The sequence below is a fragment of the Callorhinchus milii genome, unplaced genomic scaffold (genome assembly GCF_018977255.1).
Source record: "Callorhinchus milii isolate IMCB2004 unplaced genomic scaffold, IMCB_Cmil_1.0 Scaffold17, whole genome shotgun sequence".
Lineage (NCBI taxonomy): Eukaryota > Metazoa > Chordata > Chondrichthyes > Chimaeriformes > Callorhinchidae > Callorhinchus > Callorhinchus milii.
Genome location: NW_024704758.1, coordinates 15,239,199 through 15,259,285, shown reverse-complemented (window position 1 = coordinate 15,259,285; position 20,087 = coordinate 15,239,199). Strand labels below are relative to the sequence as shown.

At 41.4% G+C, this 20,087-nt stretch overlaps 1 protein-coding gene across 1 annotated transcript in view; it reads left to right on the top strand.

Moving 5' to 3' along the window:
• Nucleotides 1–12,991, top strand: part of LOC103175066 (transcriptional enhancer factor TEF-1) — a 57,778-nt gene extending 44,787 nt beyond the window's left edge. Inside the window, 9 exon segments of the mRNA XM_042341323.1 lie at nt 1,428–1,439; nt 3,055–3,189; nt 3,713–3,759; nt 4,092–4,153; nt 4,324–4,448; nt 4,633–4,806; nt 9,125–9,265; nt 10,409–10,561; nt 10,903–12,991. Coding sequence (XP_042197257.1) covers nt 1,428–1,439; nt 3,055–3,189; nt 3,713–3,759; nt 4,092–4,153; nt 4,324–4,448; nt 4,633–4,806; nt 9,125–9,265; nt 10,409–10,561; nt 10,903–11,016 — 963 coding nt within the window. The 3' untranslated portion in view covers nt 11,017–12,991.
• Nucleotides 12,992–20,087: the final 7,096 nt, after the last annotated feature.

Sequence of the window (20,087 nt, the reverse complement as noted above, 5' to 3'; positions counted from 1 at the left end):
GAACGCTGTTTGCAAATGTCAGAGAGTTCGCTCAATCAATTGGAGATTGTTTAAGGCAACCACGAGTCCTGCAACTTTTACCAAACCGTTTTAATCCCAGTGTGTACCCAGTGGAATAGGATTCTGCCTTTCTGGCCAGCAGTCGCTATTTGGATGAATGACTTAAGAGAAATTAAATGGCCCTAAACAGCCCCACAGAGTAAAGCCAGTATTTGCCTAATGTTGCATTTTGAAGCTGTTTTGCTTTGAAGCCGGGGACTGAGAAAAACACAATGTGGACTACAATTTTTAGTTTTTTAAAGGAATAAAGAACGACCCTTTTAAATACATAAATAATCCTTGCATTTGATATAGCGCCTTATCACATCGCCAACACGTCTCAAAGTGCTTCACAGAATCTATTGTAAAGTGTAGTGACTGTGTATTTTGTGGGCGAAACGCTTCCAAACAGAAAAAATCCCTTCAATAGCGGTTAAGTCAAAGCAACACATTTATACTTTTGGTAGCAATTTTTTTTAAAAAAAGCACAAGTCTGAACTAAAACCAGAAATCCCCTGCAGACCAATAATTATCTGAAAGAAAATTCATCATTTTGTTTCTTGTCCACCGTTTCCACCATTTTTTAAAAAAAATTACAAAATAACCAAACAAGAGAGAATTTAATCAAACTGCAATCCTTTTATTTTAAGATAAATTCCTAGGTTTAAGTGTCTTTGTATTCTTCCTCCCGTCAGCCATCAAAATTGGATGTTTGGTCATTTTTTGGGTGATGAGGGGGTGGGGGAAGTCAGTCCTGAAATGTGGCATAAAAACAAACAGAAAAAAAAAGCACAAATCTGTACGCATGAGGCTTTTTGTCAGATTTGCTATTTTCTTTCTCATCCCTGTGTTTTTTTTTATTGTGCGTGACTGGGGTGCGTGCATGCGTTTGTGTGTTTGTGTGTGTGATGCGTGCATGTCAGTGTGTGTGTAAGTGTGTCAGGTGTGTGCGGGGGTTTGGGGTGGAGGGAGAAAGATAGTGCACGAGAGGAGGAAAGAACTGATTGTTTAGTAATGGAGTCATTTGTCATATGTAAATCAAAACAGTCGATAGCTGAATAAAAGCTTCTAAAACCTACAAAAGCAGTATTTTTCCCTTTTCGCACACCCCCCTCCCCCCCCGCCACCTTTTTTTTGTTCTCCAAAAGTAATTGAATTGGACATTTACAAGCTCTCTGCTGAGAATGATGTTTTACAAATGGTAACATATGGAGCGTCTGTGTCAGCTGTAAATGAGGGCAAGATAAGTAACGTCATTAAATTATCCTCCAAGAGATAAAATCCAGAACAGTTTACCGTGTTGTCTTTATTGCTGTAACTTGTAATGAATGCAATTTTAAGTTTTCTACCTTCCATAAACATTTTTAACTGTTTATTATTGCATCCAGGTAACACATATGGTAAGTATTTGAAAAGCCTTAATAATACTATTCTTTTAAACAAAAAAAATCAAATGTTGTACTGTGCTTGGCAGATATTCAATCAGCTTATGTTTTTTTGCAGCAGCTGCTGCTAATATTTTGTGGGGCTACTTTTGCGGAGCATTTGCTTGACTGCCTTTCTCAAGTGTTGCTCTGGGCTGTGGTATAATTACTGAGACCCGTCGGCAAACCTTGGCAGCCAGCATGCCTGCCTGCCTGTATGCATGCATGTGTGTTTGCTTGGCCTCACCTCCTCGCTTGACCCTGCAATAACCGGCTCATCTCACATTCCCGCATTAAAAACAATTCATCGCCAGTTCCCTTCCCTTCCAAAGTGACTGACCCATCCGTTCAAGTAAAACAGGAGCCCAGGAAAAAAAAATTTAAAAGTTTTTTTTATATAAAGAATACTCTCATCTGACTTTACTTGCAGTGCTTCTCGATTGCAGAGCAAAGCTAAATCAACCATTGCATTTGTTGATTGATTGATTGAATTGCTGCTCTGCTGAAATGGAAGCTTTACTTGGAAACTTTTAATCCCGTTTGAAGATCTGATGTCTACAAATGGTGCAGATTTTTGTCAATTGTATTATCTTAATATATATTTATATTTAAACTCTCTCATTCCTGTGAGCGACATCTCCCTGTGTGTGAGACGCGCTCCTTTGACACGATAGGCAGGTCAGCGGTTCTCGCTCAGCGTTGGCCCTTGGCTCATGTCTCTGTGTAGCACCTGTTGAGGGTCAACCTGAGGGTCCAGGTGATTTGATCACTTTGCTGTCCATGGCTTCTGGTGGGCTTGACCTCCTTCACAGCTCCCAACCCCCCGCTCCTCCACAACCCCATCACCCACCGACGTATTCAGAGCTTCATAAAGTGCTTGGTAACATTTGAAAGCAACAACAACAATTGATGTAGTGTCCCAGAGCGCTTGATCACACAGCATGGTTTGTCTGCCAACAGATATAAGTATGGCCAAGTCACGGTACAAACTTTTCGCAATGTGATATTGAATAATTTAATTGCAGCTCCGTAAACTCTTCTCCCCCCCGCATTATGTTGAGTAGATTGACATTTAAAATGAATTTAACGTTGAGAGTCAGATTAAGATGCCATGTGTCCCCTCGCACTGACACACACAGGTGCTCAACAATAACCTGTAGTCAGGACCCGTGTGGTAATTGGATATTTACCCTTGCGTTCTTTCTTATTTTAGTTTCTCAATTGCCCACCCGAGCATTCTGGCTTTCTCTGGCTTTGTGTACGACGTGAAATGTTTCAAACTTCTTGAAATCCTACACTTTTGGTTTTACAATATATATTTTTTTAATTTATTTTTAAAAAAAGAGGTGTTTTGCATCATCAATATCGCAAAGCACAAGCCCCAATTAAAACTCTGGATTGATTCCTAAACTGCTGATTTTTTTCCTAAAGAACGGAAAACTTTTTATTTTTGGCTTGCTTGCTTTTGGGGCGCCCGGGACTGTCTTGTCTGTACAATACAAGCTGATGAGAGCTAGACGTAGCTGCACAGACGCACTGCGACACTTCTTGATCAAGTGCGGTATTGAGGGTGTGTTGTGTTGTATTAAAGGATCAAGCTGTGAAGGACAAAGCACTTCAGAGTATGGCTGCAATGTCATCTGCACAGATCGTGTCGGCCACTGCCATCCAGCACAAGCTAGGCCTCCCAGGGATTCCCCGGCCAAGCTTTCCCGCAGCCGCTGGGGTGAGTTCAGTTTCAGTGAGGGGGAGTGTGGATGGTTCTTTACCCGTGTGTGTGAAGCCTCAGAGACCCAACTTATATTATTGGCGTTATTGGCTTCCTCAAATCTTGCTTGGATCAAATCAAAAGAGCAATAGTACTTGCATTTGACATAATTGCACCTTTCGTGCCGAGAGGACGTCTGCGAAGACAACAACTTGCATTTATACAGCGCCCTTCACAGTGGACAGCTTCTCAGAGCTCCAGACGTTCCCCTCTCCCCCCCACCACCCCACCCTTGGCATCATTGCTGTCTTGTTAACATCCCAACTTCAAAATACTCAATCACTGCATTACACAGTAAATCCTGCGAAGTGCTTTGAGACCCTCTCCCAACATGAAAGCCGATGTATCAGGTGCAAGAACCTTCTCTATTTTTGTCAACTTAATTTGATATCCTCGGGCGTAAGAATGAATTGTTTAGTTTGTTGAACTCTATTGTCGGAGGTGATTTATTTCTTCAACCACTTTTCTTTAATTTCCGCAGTTCTGGCATGGCGTGTTACCCACCGGTCAGCCAGGCTCCTCTCAAGAGTAAGTGAACCAAACCCAGAAATATTCATCCATTAAATCTTTGAGTAACTCCAAAAGCGGCTGTCCTTTTGTTCCTCCCGACCAAACCCAGAGAGGAGACAGGGAGCTCGTCTATTCAGCAGTGAACGATACAGCATAACAACAGTTTGAGTTTACAAAGCGCTGTTCACGTAACTGCAGGTCTATTTCGATCCAGAGTAGTTTAGTCACCATGACTGTGTTTTAGTTAGCACCTGACCAAGCCTATCTGCGAATTACTGAGTGGAGGAATGAATGATGGGCGGTTGGTTGCACTGATGAGCGTTATGTAATGGTGTTTTCTTTCCTTGCAGTGTGAAGCCCTTTGCTCAGCAGGCTTACCCAATCCAGCCAACAGTCCCAACACCCATTTCAGGTACGAAGCAGAACATGCCGTGACTCCGTTCAAACCCGTGACCCCCACCCCCTCGTATGCTATGAGAAGTGAAGTGCAGCATAAACTGGCTGTGACCTGTGAGGCCCCCCATCCTCCTCCCCGTCTTGTGTTGTGGCATCTAATGATTTCTTTTTAATGTTGACGTCCAGGTTATGAAACCACCGCTGCCCCCGCTCCCTCAGTGCCTGCGTGGCAAGGTCGCTCCATCGGGACATCAAAGCTTCGGCTTGTGGAATTCTCCGCGTTCCTCGAGCAGCAGAGAGACCCTGACTCGGTAGGTTTCAGCAAGCCGTTTGGGGTTTATTTAAAGCGTTTCTCCGAGATGCCCTCCCCACGTGAAGGCCGCTGTGTAAATCCAAGTTGTTGATGTTTTGGTGTCTGCAATTATAGTTTGCATGTTCCTCACGCCTGTAAAAGTGGCAGTAATTTCATGTGGGCCTTTTTCCTTTATTTTCCAGTACAACAAGCACCTCTTTGTGCACATTGGACAGACCAACCATTCCTACAGCGACCCTTTGCTAGAATCAGTAGATATTCGTCAGATCTACGATAAGTTCCCAGAAAAGAAAGGTGGCCTTAAAGAGCTGTATGGAAAAGGGCCTCATAATGCCTTTTTCCTCGTGAAATTCTGGGTAAGTGACTATGGTTTGTCATTGCTCAGCGATATAATGGCTCTTGGATTAACAATACAATACAGATTTACATCAATAAAGTACCTTTCACGTCAGGAGGACATCCCAAGGCACTAGGCCTTCTAGGATTTGAATCAGTGAGTCTGTCGTTGCACATTATTTCTGAGCTCAGGTGCAGTCAGTCTTTCTCAAATATTGGGGTTTCATTGTTTTTAGATGGTAGCATATTCCTTTGTAATGTTGGGTTCAATTGGTTTGTAATGAAAATTGAGATGTAACAGCACTGGATATCTTCAGATTGATCTGAATAATCACAGCTGTGAATATTTTTACTCTGAGTTTGCTTCAATAGGATTCAAGGTTTCTTGTAGATAAACAAGGTCATTGATCTCTGATATTGTCTTGGAGTATTCTGACCACGATAAATAGTAACTAACTTAATAACTGCTCATATCCATGGTGCAGTTTACTGTTAGCTAGAGTCTGAACAAAATTCTGATAGACAGGGTTTTCCAAGGGGACATGGATTGATTCTGAACCCTGAAATATGGTTTTGCACAGCAAATGTCAGCCTGGCTCAGTTAATAGCGTTCTCACCTCCTGAGTCAGATGGTTGTGGGTTCAAGCCCCACGTTGGGGCTTTGAGCTAGTTCAAGTGCGGTGTTGGGGGAGGTGCTGTCCAGTGCGGTGTTGGGGGAGGTGCTGTCCTTCGGATGAAAAATTAAACTGAGAACCCGTCGGTTAGTTCAGGCGGGCATTAAACATTCCGCAATTCGCAAAGAGAAGGGAGTTCCTGCCCACGATCTGTCTGGCAATCTTTCGTTTGGTCATTCACTTCACGTCTGTTTGTGGGAGGGACATTGCTGAACGTAAGTTGGCTGGTGAGTTTGCTTACAAAAGTGCACAATCACTATACTTTACAGTAAAAATCCCGAGAAAGCTCTTTGAGTCATTGCGACAACGTGATGAGGCAGTTTATCAAATGCAAGGATTATTATTACATTAAAAAAAGGTTGTGCAGTGTTTGTGGCAATGGTTTTTAAATTTTCCCTTATTGGATCCCCAACCACTTAGTTTTTGTTTTACAATCATCCAAGGGATAATTTTGGATTAAGCCCATGGTGTCGCCATGACCGGCAGTGTTTGTGTTTTGAAAACAAAGTATTCTGCGTTCTCTGCCCACAGGAAATGAATGCACTTTTTCTGGCCTTGGTAAAGGGGCCTGACAGCTAGGCCTTTCCCTGAGGTGCGATGTTTCCCAGCTATAAAGTGCTCCATCTCGTGGCCAAACCAAGACCCAGCCATTTCTTTTTGGTCAACAAACCGGTCCTGTCTTGTCAAACGTGGAAGCTTGTCACCGTGCTTCAGATTAGCCAAAACAAACAGATTTCCACGCATGCCACCTTACATGTGCTCGAGTTTGGAATGGAATGTGACCTCCTCTCCCTGGAGGGAAGTGGGCATTCCACTGTTCCTTCAGGAAGAAATGAGATAGATTTCTGTTAGGAAATGGCATGAAAGCGAGTGTCAGGATGGTGGGAGGCGAACTGGGCGGACCTTGGTCTTTTGTCTAGCAATTCTTACGTTCTTATGGATGGATACCTCCTGCTAACCTAATCGCAGGGAGTGTTAGGTAACAGGTAAATAGTTTCCATGATTAGGTAAGAAGGTGGCTCAGGGAGAGATTATGCAAAACTTCCGATGTAGGGAAGTCCAGTCCAAGTTACAGTCCAGGGTTAGGTTTGAGCTCTGGTCTGCTGAGCCAGGGATGAGGTTTGACTTACATTTCTGGGGGGGTGGGGTGTAGAATTTTTAAAAACACTCTTGCTGTCTCCTAACCACTTACTCTCCTCTCCCACTCATTTCAGACTAGATTTTTTAGACTAACTTTAATAAGAAAATCGCCAGCTGTGCAAACCTGCAGGGTAATCTTACAAAACCTGTGTCGTCAGGAAGCTTGGATTTTCACTTGGGTGAAGAATTGACGCCGAAGGAGATAAAAGTGTTATTTGGTGTGTGGGGTGGGGGGGGGGGCTGGGGGCAGAAGAGGAAGGATGCAGATGTTCCTGGTGAGATTTGACAGTAACATGAAATAAAGCTTGTGAACAATGGGAATTTGTTTGCTCTTTCACAGATAAAGGTCTGAATAGGATCTAGGTTTGGCCGGCTTTGTATAATTTCTTTTCTATCTTCAAGCTTTTGTTGTTTTATACATGCCTGCTTAAGATGAACATGTTAAAGCAAGATAATTGCTTTACTCTGGGTGTGTTTTTCTGCGATGTTGAGCATGAATGAGCACTTAGAAATTCTGCTCAATATATTGAGCTGGAGCTTGAAACGTAAGCAAAGCAAAATACTTCACGTGAGTAAAGTACATTATCAGAATAAGCTTTCAAGGTGTTTTTTGAAGTTGGGTTTCAAAAGAGGGAGAAGAGAGAAAGAGAAAACTGGTACAGAATAACGTGTGTGTGTCTGTCTGTCAATACAGGCTGCTAGTAATTAGAATATGCAATGATGAGTTCCTGGGCCCGTTTCGCTTCACAATGGGCTCCAGTTCCATCCATTGCAAGGACTTTCAGATCACAAACAAGGCAGCCAATTTGCACACAGCAATGTCCAACAAACTGCCATGATGTGAATAACCATTTTTTATCTGGGGGATTGTTGGCCAAGGCACCAGAAGAGAAAAACTCCCATCCGAACATGCCCCTCCCCACCCCCACCTGCCTAACAATCACTGGGACATCCAGCCTGGACTATTTGAGCTCCAATGTGCTTTGTTCTACATCCTTCTGACTCGGAGGCAAAATTGCTATTGACCGAACTGGACTGACTTCTGACACTTTAAAACAAGTGCCATTATATTTCCATTCCCCAGTGGAAGCCAGATCACATTAATTCTTTCCTTCCCATTCTTGCTCAGCCTACCAATAGCACAAAGGTGCTGGGTCTGAGCAGGAGACTGTGCAGGGGTGAGGGTGGTGAGGTTTCTTGAAGGAATAGGAGCTATTTGTTTCTATTAGAGAATAAAGCCATTGTTAAGGACCTTATTTCGAAATATTCCATTTTGCTCCAATCCATGTATCCCACCGTGGCCTGGGTTGATTGTGCCTGGCATGAGCGCTATGCAGTAATTACCTTCAAGTTGTTGTTTCCCAGACGTTGTACTCACCAAAGCAGATTGACGCATCAAGTTCCAGTTGAGAAAGCGAATGTTTTGTGTGTTTTTTCAAAAAAAAAGGGTTAAATATAATTATTTGAACTTCCTGCTGGCAGATTGCCATTGTCTGATATTTTTAATGTAATTAGCGCCAGCTGCGTTACATTACTTTTTCTTTTCAATTCTGGAGGGCTATCGTGCACTGAACACTGCATGGTAGCTGAAATAGATGCTGTTTGATGTTTGGGTTTTTGCAATAATTCAAAGGAAATTTCCCTTTCAAATGAATGGACTAGGTGTATGGAGAAGAAGTGTGACTTTCATTTAATTATAGGATTAGGTACAAAGGCAGTCTTAACAAAGCCCCAGCTGATGGTGGTGGTGGTGGGGTGGGTGGGGGAAATGGGGTTGGGGGGTGGGGGTGTTGGTATCGTAGTGTTCAGAGCTTGGAAGCTGGGGCCTAATTTACATTGCACTATAAACAAATGATTCAACAGCATTATCGTGCTGTTGAGAAGTCTATGTAAAGTGTAGTCACTGTATATTTGTAGCCCGGTTGTGCAATGTCCAAGAAAATGGCCGGCAAGTGAATGAATGGCCAGATGTTTGGGGTGAGGTGCCATCCTACGGATGAGATGCTAAACCTGTTCAGGCACTGTTCGAAATGAGAAGGGTGTTTCTGCCTGTGTCCTGGTCATCAGTCCTCAAAATAAAATAATTCTGCGTGCAAATTGACTGCCACGTTTGCCTACAAATTGAAAGATTACATTAATAGTCACCCTTGCATTTGATATAGCACCTTATCGTCAACAGCTGTTAAGTGCTTCACAGGATTTTACTGTAAAGGGCAGTGACTGAATTTGTGAGGGAATTTGTACTTCTCTGAAGAGGGAAAGTTTGCTCTCTGTATATATCTCTGGACCAGTGTTTCCCACCCTTGGGAAGTGTTGTGGGCTTTCAGCTGTACTCTCGACATGAACGTCGCTATATACATGTCAAATACATTGTCCAAACTAATGACTGCGATGGGTTAGGTATTTCGCAATGTAACTGACAGGCTTGTAAATCTTCTGAGCTGTGTTGCTCTGTGGTTTGAATGTCTCCCTCACACACCAGGCCCTTGTTTATGCTCCTCCTCCTCCTCCTCCTCCTCCTCAGGCTGACCTGAATTGCAATATCCAAGATGACGCGGGAGCTTTTTACGGTGTCACCAGCCAGTACGAGAGCTCGGAGAACATGACAATCACCTGCTCGACCAAGGTTTGCTCGTTCGGAAAACAAGTCGTTGAAAAAGTAGAGGTAAAGTCCTTTCTTTATAACGCCTTTTCATACAAAGTGCGTGGAAATTAAATGAGCAATGCACTGTAACAGACTTAATGAGCATTTTATAATAATAATATATAATATTCCTGCTTGCGTGTGTGACAGTGTTGATCGTAAAAAGTAAAAGCTTATTATTGACGATAGTCAAAGATTTTGTGAATTTACAGGAGGAAAAAAATGATCTGTTTACTTCTAATACAGCACAGCAGTGTTGAGGGAATCACATATGGCTATACAGTTTAATAATCCATGTGACTGTACTCACCTCAGCCCTCGAGCTCAGTCTATGCTGATGCTCCAGTGCAGTGCTGAAGGGTGATCTATTGTCAGAGATGCTGCCCTTCAGATGAGGTGTTTAAATCAAGGTCCGGTCTTCCTGTCATGACACTATTCGGCAAAGAATAGAGTTTCTCGCCAATTCCTGCATGGCCATGCTGCAGATTAATTGACTATTTGTCTCTTGGCTGTTTGTGGGACTTTGTCATGTGTTTTCCTACAAAACCAGTCATTCCATTTTACAGTAATTGCATAAAAAGTGCTGTGAGACCTTTCAATGGTAGTCACTGTATTCAGTTAACTTACTGCTAGTAAGAGAATGTGAAATATTATTACACGTAGGAAAACAATCTGCCTCTTTAGATATATGTTGTTGCTCTCCGCAGTCTGCAGTATCCAGGAAAGCCAGCTGGGGGCGCAACAATATTGTTAGTAAGAGAAAGTAAGAATATTTTTAGAAGTGAGAAAGTCTGATTTGCTGGTGAAATGCTTCAGCTAAGTGGCTATAAAATGTCCTTCAGCAGTTTTATGTAGAATTTTACAACCTAAAAACATCCATAAAAATACCTGAAATGTGCAGCTTTAACCCCTGTGTTAGACGAATGAGATGTGAGGAATCCGAGGAATTTAGCTGTCAGTCTGGCTCAGTTTTGAGCATTCTCACCTCTTGAGTTGGACGTTTGTGGGTTCGAGCCCCATGTCGGGACTCTGAGCTCATTGTTTGGTCAGGGATGACAAACATGCGGGGGGGGGNCATTACCCCTGAATAAAATACCGCACGTGTATCATGCATGCTAAGAACTCTTGTGAAAGTGTTGAATTATTTTCTTTTCCTTCCTCCAGACTGAATATGCAAGGTTTGAGAATGGACGTTTTGTGTACAGAATAAACCGCTCTCCAATGTGTGAATATATGATCAACTTTATTCACAAACTTAAACACTTACCAGAAAAGTATATGATGAATAGTGTGTTGGAGAACTTTACTATTTTGTTGGTGAGTACTTGTTTCCGTTGACTTGAAAACCGTTTTCCACAGGTAGTTCCACATTTCCTTCTTTCCCTTCAAATCCATTGATGTCGTTTGCTTCAACCGTAACTTCCGTCAACTTCAAAATAAAAATCATAATGATCTGGTCGCTCAATCCGCAACTGTTTGTGGGACTCTGCTGTGTGCCGACAAAATATACAGTCAATTCACTTTACAGTGTATTCTGTGAAGTGCTTTGAGATGTCTCAAAGACATGACAAGGCGCTATATCAAATGCAAGGTTTATTATTAAAAATTGCTTGGCAAATAATAAATGCTCAGGATTTTCTTTCCTTGTTTGCCTCCAGGTGGTAACAAATAGGGATACACAGGAAACCCTCCTCTGCATGGCGTGTGTGTTTGAGGTCTCAACCAGTGAGCATGGAGCCCAGCATCACATCTACAGGCTTATGAAGGAGTGAGCGTGAGATCTGCCATTGCCTTTCTAGAAAACGCAGCTGCGATTAAATAGACTTTTAAAAAAAAAAGAAAACCTCAATCCATGTGGCAGTGCCTCAAATCAGTGACACACCCGCACGCACCTGAATCTTTGCTGCGGGTTGCCTTTCAATGTGTACATTTTCAGCAACAGCTGTGAATTATGGTACCTTGTAATAGCTTTTTATATTGAAATAAGTGTGCTTTCAGGATATTTTTTTTTGAAATACCTGTTTATTGGATTACTACATTAGAAAACTGGGAATGTTGTGTCTAATTTTTTCGTAACTGTGGGTTTGTAGCCTAGTCAGTGCAAGTTTATCTGTGTTGACAGGGAGGGTGGGGGGTGTGTGTGTGTGGGTCGGGGGGTGGGGGGGGGGAAAGAACAGGAAAATGATTGTAGACACAATGCATTTAACTGTGGGATTACTATCTGCCTATGTAAAGATAATTTATTTAACGTGCGTTTTTTTTCCAAAGATGGTATATTCACAGATATATTTATGGACTTGTGAATATACATGAGGTAGCATCAGGATGAAGTCTATGGGTATCAGGCCAAAAAAAAAGCATTGCGATGCTGGTGAAAGCACATCAGTTATTTTAACAGTGAACAGGTCTGTTTTGCTTTGTGTTCTGTAAGAAACAACGCTTAGGTTTTTTTTTGGCGGGGATGACATTACTCAATTGGAATAAGTGCCCTTGGACCACTCCCCTTGTTTAAACACTTTCTAAAGTGTTCAGGACTGTCAGTTGGCACAGCAGTGTAGCGGTAGTTTAAAAAAAACAACTCTTTTTTAAAAAAATATTCAACGGTCTGCATGTTGAAGAGCGTGAGCTGGAACAGGCAACGCAAAAGTTATTCTACAAAGCGTTCCACGGTGAAAGGAAAAAATACCGAATGGTAAATGGATCTATTTTTTACTGCCTCACCCGCTCTAGATGGTAGGAGAATATTCAAATCTGGGGTGGGAGATGGGGGAGGGGGTGTTGGAAATGGTTGCAAAGACGCACAATTCTTTGTGGGTGTGTGTGTGTGTGTGCGTGTGCCCGTGGGGAGGGGGGGATTTGAAGGGGTGCAGTTGATGGGTGATGTTTTGTAAATCTCCAGTCACTTTGTTAAACTGACGGTTAATGGAATCTGCAACACAGAGCAGGTAATGCAACCCCCCTCTCCCACCCCCCCACCGCCCCGCCGAGTGAAATAAAAACAAACTTAGCTCAGTTTCCGGAGGTGGGACGGGGGGAGAGTGTCTGCCAGGTACTCTTGGTGTCAGGGAAGTGGAAGGAAGAAAACATCTGTTGATTGGGAGCAGTTAGCTAACCATTTGGCATTGAATTTTTTAACAAACGGAAATACCAAAATAAAATTGAATTGCAATTTAAAAAAAATATATAATCCAAAAGGCCTACAAATGCAATCGATCTGTGTTTTTTTTAAGGGAGTCTCATTGTTCTGCTCTGTAATGGCCAATGTTATAATTGAAAATATATATCAAATATCAGATGTGTATTTCTCTCCTCTAAACAAAACATTGTATCTGGAGAGAATGCATATTTTAAAAAGCATTTCTGTGCAGAGTATGATCTTATTGTTGTGAATCCCCAATTCGTCCTTGAGATTGCTAATGTATTCAAATGGGCTGATGAAAATACTCGCAGCAAAGCAACCCAGAAAGTGATGGACTCGTAGAAGCCTCTCTCTCCTGAGCACTTGAGGAGGTGGATGCCTTATTGAGCTGTCTTGCCTTTTTTATACTGCAAATTTGGTACTTGTGTATAATCTGATTGAGATGTGCGTTATTCCAAGTGAATTTGGCGAGTAAAATAACGGTAACGTGACAAAGCCAGCCTATGTGGGTGTGCCCAGTTCAGATTTGTGTTTTTCGCATTTGGCTTCAAACATTCTGTAAGTTGATGTGTTCACCCAAAATGTTCTTTTAAATCCTTTGCAAAGACTGATTGAGATGGAAGGGAGGGAAGGGAATGCCATGCCTTTTCAAAGCATTGTTATTTTGTCTGTACACACTTAAACTGTGTAAAACTATTGTGATCACTGTTCATTTCATAAGAAGTGAATGAAATCCAAATAAGACGTTGCTCAGACTGCAAACTCTTTCCTAAGCTGGAAGCCTCCAATGTTTTTTCCCAATGGGGTTTATAATTCATTGCTGCCAAAGCGTAGATTAATCAGTGCCTTAATAGTTGGTTACAGTAGAAAGTACTGTTCACCTGTCCCTATCCTCATTAGGACCACCTGTTTTGATTAGACACCAAAATATGCTGAACTTGAGAAGTGTTGAACGCTTTCTGTGTCTGTAGTTCTTCCCAATGTATCCCTGTTTGTGAATGATTGAGACTGAACATGTTTTAAAGGTACTGAGAGGGTTTATTTTATAAAAAAAAGTGCGTCAAAGCCATTATACCAGCTATAAAATATTTGCTCCAAATTTGGCCGAGAGAAGAACTTCAACCCAGTTTTGATCCAAGCCAGCACAGACACAGACTAGTTAGCCTTTTGAAACACATGCCTTTAATATTTAATGGCCAAATAATGACTTTCATACATTTCCTGCACTCTAGCTCGCAAAGTGCCTTTGTTTTTTGGGGGGAGAGGATTCCAGCCGAGGAAAGACCTTCCCAGTCAGTCACGTGATAGGAAAACCCTACGCAGACCAAATAAATAAATAAATAAATAAAGTAATTGAAACCGTGATCACCACAATGCCTTTTATTTGGGTGGGACTGAGAGAGCCCAAGCTGATGCTTCGAAACAAATTGTGTTAGCGGGCAATAGCCTGAGGTGGAGAGATGTAATGTTGAAGGAAATAAAAAAATTAATGATAAGTTCATTTTTTTAGTGTATGTTACAGTATAGACTCTTTGGGTGGATTTTGACCATTTGGATTTTCTACTAATGACCGTGAAGATTGTTGATTTTTAAATTTTACACAAAAATATAAGCCTGGCAAATATTATATCTTATCATCTGTGCCTTCGTGGCAACTGTTAATGGGAGAAACACTACGGTTTATAACTTAAGTGAGAACTAATTAAATTATTCCTTATGAAATGTACAGTGCCGAGATTGGGGAGGGCTGGCCTCAAAATGACATAACTATAGATTAAATGTCAGTTTTATGTTAGAATCACTGACAATTGAGGTCAATTTTTATTGATCCATTTACTTTTGCAGCTGCATTGCACAGCCCTGGTAGAGATGGTGTTTATACCGTTAAAGTAATTTTACAATCAATGCAAACCTGGTTCAGGAAACTAAACCTCATTAACATTTTCGGGGGTGGTGGGCGGGGGGGGGGAGTGGGGGGTAGATGCTCAGCACTAGTGAATTTGCTTCTGGGCACAAGGGCTAAGCCAACAATTCAGCAAACAAAGCCACTGGCAGTAAAGAGAGAGAGGAGAGGATTGATCTATTCCTAGTATGGGAGGGCCATGAAGCCAATGGAAATGCCCTTATTGCTGCCTTGGTAGATAAACTAATTGAATGTTTGCACAGGTTGATTGAGGTAAAATGGTGCCCTCTGACCGGCCCCTGCAGTGAGTAAACTGGCCACACAGCAATGTAAGCACTTGGCTGGGACCAGGTTTGGGATATCCGCAAGTATTTCTGCCATGCTTGTTTCTCGAGGAGGGAAGAGCTGCAGGTCTCAGCGGTAATTTAAACCGCCAGTTAGCTATTCTCTTGCTGCCCACACTCGGAAATTCTCAAGCTTTGTTACCCGTCAGGTAAAAAATTTGGATCTTTTCTCAGATAAATCCCACCCACACATTAGGTCTTGAGTAAGTTAATTGTGCAGATACACTCCCATTGAGAAAGACCATGGGAGCATTATTTCTGTTGCCTTTGACTATAGCTCAAAGAACTTTCCATGGATTATTGGTAATGAACGTTTAATAGTGCCTTGATATCAAATTTACTTTTCTCTCTGTCTTTGACATTGACCTCATGTTCTTAACCCATCAAAGCTTGTACCGCCCCCTGTGTGTGATAGTGGAGTGTGGCTGGAGACCATGTAAACAGTTAGAGGAGTTTAGGTATGGACATGACTGACCTTGTTGCTGCTATTGCCAAATCCGAGCCTTTGTTCGGTGTTGTGGATAAGTTGGTGGCACCTTCTCTACAAATCACCAGTGGTTTCACAGAGCAGATGCACTTCAAGATTTGGCCTTCTGGTTATGAAAAAAAGAGGGTGGGCAACTTAGTACTACTGTCTAGTTCCACAAAGGATCAAGTCCTAGTTCTCTATGTTAAGACCTTGCAAGTAAATCATTGTAATTTCTCACAAGTGAGACTGCTGTGTCATTCTTCTAACGCACATGGATTGGGGAGCAGTGTGAGATTTTCATAGGTGTGTTAAAAAGGTGCACAGAAGTTTTATTTCTGTTTCTTCTGTGCCCCTGATACTTTATTTCTAGATTTTAAGCCAACGACACTTTGTCACGCCTTGCGTTTGGTGTAACATCCTTTTTTTAACCAGACAAAGCCCAGTAAACTATCATGGCGTTAATGTATACATTAGAATATACAGCACAGAAACAGGTTATTCGGCCCAACTGGTCTGTGACTGTGTTTATGTTCCACATGAACCTCCTCCTACCCTTCCTTCAAGCATAACCTTATATTCCTTTCTCCCTCATGCAGCTTCCCTTTAAATGCATCTATGCTATTTGCCTCAACAACTCCTTGTGGTAGCATATTCCACATTCCCACTACTCTCTGTGTGAAGAAATTTCTTCTAACTTCCCTATTTGATCTAAGCGTGACTATTTTATATTGATGGCTCCTGGTTTTGGTCTCCCCGACATGTGGAAACATCTTTTCCATGTCAACCCTATCAAACCATTCATCATTTTAAAGACCTCTATCGGGTCACCCCTTACCATCCTCTTTTCAAGAGAAAAGGGTATGTTCAGCCTTTCCTGATAGGTGTAACCTCTCAGATCCTTGTGGATCTCCTTTGCACCATCTCCAGTGCCTCTACATCCTTTCTATAATGTGGGGACCAGAATTCCACACAGTATTCTAAGTGTGATCCATTGTGAAATTGGTTTAATCGTCAGTTATTCATTCTGGAGGCCTAATTCCCTTTACTGTTAGGTCTAAAAGACCATTTTGTATTTAAGATACATTTTTATACATACAACAATTTCTCTACGCTCCCCATATACAATTTGTGTCACACAAATACACACTCTGTATGCCTGCCTGTGCACTGGAGCCTAAAAACACTACAAGTTGCTGAATGTGGTCGAGGTCAAGGTTTTGAGTCATCAAAAAATGCCCCAAATCTTATAATGTATTGTACATAAAATGATCGCAATGCGGTTGCCTCCCCCCAGTTTAAAAAAAATGCTTTGGCACAACATAGTGTGTGAGGGCATTTGCTACGATTGTCACAATATTTATGGAAAAAACTAACAGTATAGATCAAATAGTTTGATTATCTTGTTTAAAAGGCACCGATGACACTTGTCCTTCCTTCCCCTCTCTTCTCTCCCCGCTCCTTCCCCATAATCCTGTAGAATGGGTAAGCTCAGTGGTGGGTGGAGGGGTGGGTTGGGGGGTTGCAAATCGAGGGTAATATTCTTTTGAACGTGTGTGTGGTGAATGGAGCTATGCAGTCAGTACACGAACAGCCTGTTACCTCTTTACTGGCATTTGGTTTTATTTCAGCCTCTGTGTCATCATGGCCTGTGACTTGTGAGTGAAGATCAGCCAGAAACAAAAAAAAATGTGCCTGAGTAACACAATAAAGGAATTTGGTATCCTTTAAACCTAAGTAGCCTTTAATTTTTTCTATCTACAAGTTTCCACTGTGTAAGCGACCGTTTTTGTTGCCATGTGTACTTTGTTCACATTATAAATAACTCATTGAATTTAACTTTTTTGCTTACATTTTGTCCTGTAATGTGTATAAAATGGTATTGTGGCTTTAACTGATGCTTTGAAATAATGGTCAGTGGTTACTTTTTTAAAAAAAAATCATACAGCTGGTAAATTTGCTACAAATATCTTTTTTGATTCAGTCTGCTACGTATCCCAAAAAAAACCATTTCTATTTGAACACAGTTGGAAGCTGTCCAAGTCACTTCCACTAAGACCCAATACATCTCTATCCCAGAGCCCCTTTGCCTCGCCCCTTCCCTTGCCACCTTCAAGGCCCATATCAAAACCTTCCTCTTTGACCGTGCCTTTGGTCATCCTCCCACACTCCCCCCCCCCCCCCCCCGCCCTATCCTCTCTAACCCCCCCGCCCCCCTCCCCCCCCACACCTCTTGATTCCAACCCCCAGCTCGGGTGTAAATGCTTGACAGTCCAGTGCCTTGGGATGTCTTCCCGATGTGAAAGGCGCTGTGTAAATGCAATTTGTGGTTAAGCTTCCCAAAAACTTTCCCATTCATGTTGATGGATCTTGCCAACGTTTTGTGGCAGGAAGTACTGCTCTTGCCCCTAATTGTTTTTTCTGTCCCCAACCCGTGCTAAATGTTAGTTTAGGTGTCATGGGATTTTGCCCTCTTATTTATTTTAGCGCCCAATTACTTCAAGCACTTGCCTTACTCCTGAAGTTTGCCCTTTTTTAAAGACATGCCACCATCATATGCCCTTTTGCAGCTGCTTGAGAGAACACTAATTTATAAGCGTCAAAAAGGACATTAAGTCAAACTTGCGAGCTGTACTGTATGTTTTGTATTTGTTGCTGTTAATGTGTAGGTACTGGTACCTTTTGGTTATAACCATTTAAAATGTTGGCTTTGAAGTAAACTCATCTTTAGTATGGATTAGTTGCATAAAATTTATAGGGTTTGTGTGCAGAGAATTTTTTAAAGGTGCTTTGTATAAAGGATGTATCTTAGCTTTCTTGGTACAGACGTGTGATAACCTTAATATCCATGACAGTTAAGTGCAATTATTTGAATCATCACTCTGAAACACAACTTGTGTGTGTGTGTGTCCTTTACAGCAAATGTTTGACACATTTTAATGCCTTCCTAATAAAGTGGTAGACATTTTGTAGCTTTCTAGAAACTTTGTATTTGTATTCATACAGTATAAATCAAACAATAAAAGAGAAAAATAACTGATCTCTCTCCTTTTTAATTGTTGCCATAAAGAACTGCAACATAATAATAATAATAATAATCCTTGCATTTGATACAGCGCCCTATGTCGTTGAGACGTCTCAAAGCGCTTTATATTGTAAAGTGGAGTGACTGTGTATTTTGTGGAGGAAGATTTGGAGCTGAGTGAGATTTTAACACCTGGAAGGTGGGAGCTCAGGAGATCATTTTTCAATGTAGTGATAATCCCAGATGCCTGTTACTAGGAAACTTATTACCAATGTCAACTGAGTGTTGCGCTGAAGCTATCTTAGGATCATTAATACATAGTTGCTATAGTAATGAATTTCCTGAATTGCACTATTGACATCCAGAGGAACAAAGGTTCCCAAGTGTAATCAATAGATAGATACTCAGCCACAAATGTAGGAGAACGTAGGGATTCTTTTATACAAAATTAAACCTATTGACTTTTAATGTCTTGTCATTTTTATATTTATGGTTGTCTACAAAATACAGACACTGTGCTACAGTAAATCCTGCAAAGAATTTTGACACAATGACATGATAAGACATATCAAGTGCAAGGAGTATTATTGCACATTTTATGGAAACCTTCAACCAAATTCTTTTCATTTTAATCGAGCTTCACAGGAGGTAGTTTAATGTGTGAAAGCCGAGCTTCTGAGGAAATAAAGTGTCTAACAGAAAGCCTTGTGGTTTTCACTGTGGTTTAAATGGTAAAATGATGTGTGTGAAGTTTGCTGTGAAAAATGATTTCCGTTTGATTGGGAACGTTGATTCAAGATTTAAATGGGCACCGGTCGACTTTCAACAAAAACCTTTGCAAGCTTTTCTGTTTGGAGACGGAAAAAGTGCTGCGCATCACTTTGACAGAACATTAGGTACAATCGACATGCTGGACGTCACCTCACTGTGCATTGACAACCATGTCAATGGTGCCCTTTACATCCACTGGTCATGAAGACCCTTCGGCCCATCCAATTTCAGCTCCCCACCCAAACATCTTCCATTTGCAGCTTCCTGACTTCCAACCACAGGTGGCAACCTGTTCCAGCTCTCATTTATTCATTGTGCCACACCTGCCTACAAAATACAGCACACTTTACATTATGTAAAACCTTTGAGAGGTACCAAATTCAAAGTTGATTATCTTTGTTGTTGCTGCTGCATCCTGTATCCTTTTCTGTTTGCAATTATGCATTGCACTTTCTGGTACCCGTGTCTGATTCTGTGCTGTGAGTGGCTTGATATAAACGGTGAGTCAATTGATTGATGCTTTTAAGTCTTTTTCAACTTATCGAATGGCAAATTCCATCCTATCCATGGATATTTTTAATCACAGGAAGCGTTTTGAGACAATTCAACAACATGATAAAAGTGCTTTATCAAATGAAAGGATTATTAATAATTATTATGAATTGATGTTGAATCTCCATCAATCTATGTTACTTAGATTCTCACTTGGCTGGCTTCATTCACAATATTTACATTGTTTCTTTACTGATTTGTTTAGCGATCTATACTTGCGCTTTCTATGTTTATACAGAATGTCCCAAACTGTGGAATCTCTGTTTCTCATTATTATTCTTTGAAGAGCTTACACGCTTTTTATGCTTCTTTGGTTTTCACTGTTTGAGTTGACCCACTCTCCCCCTCCCCTCCATAATATAGGTTCACTTTTTTTATAGAAAATATCACATGTCCACACACTATTTCAGTGAGCGAGTAGCAAATGTATGGAAGAGGCTCCCTAGGGTGATGCTGGAAGCAGAAAGTGTTGATTCTTTCAAAAGCAAATTAGATCAATTTCTTTTAGCAAATAGTATCTTGGGATACAGTACAGTATAGTTTGGGGACATGACATGTTCCAAGATGGGGGAAGGTGAACTGGATGGACCTATATCTTCTTTCGTCTTTTGTCTAGCAGTTCTTATGTTCTAAGTGACATTCT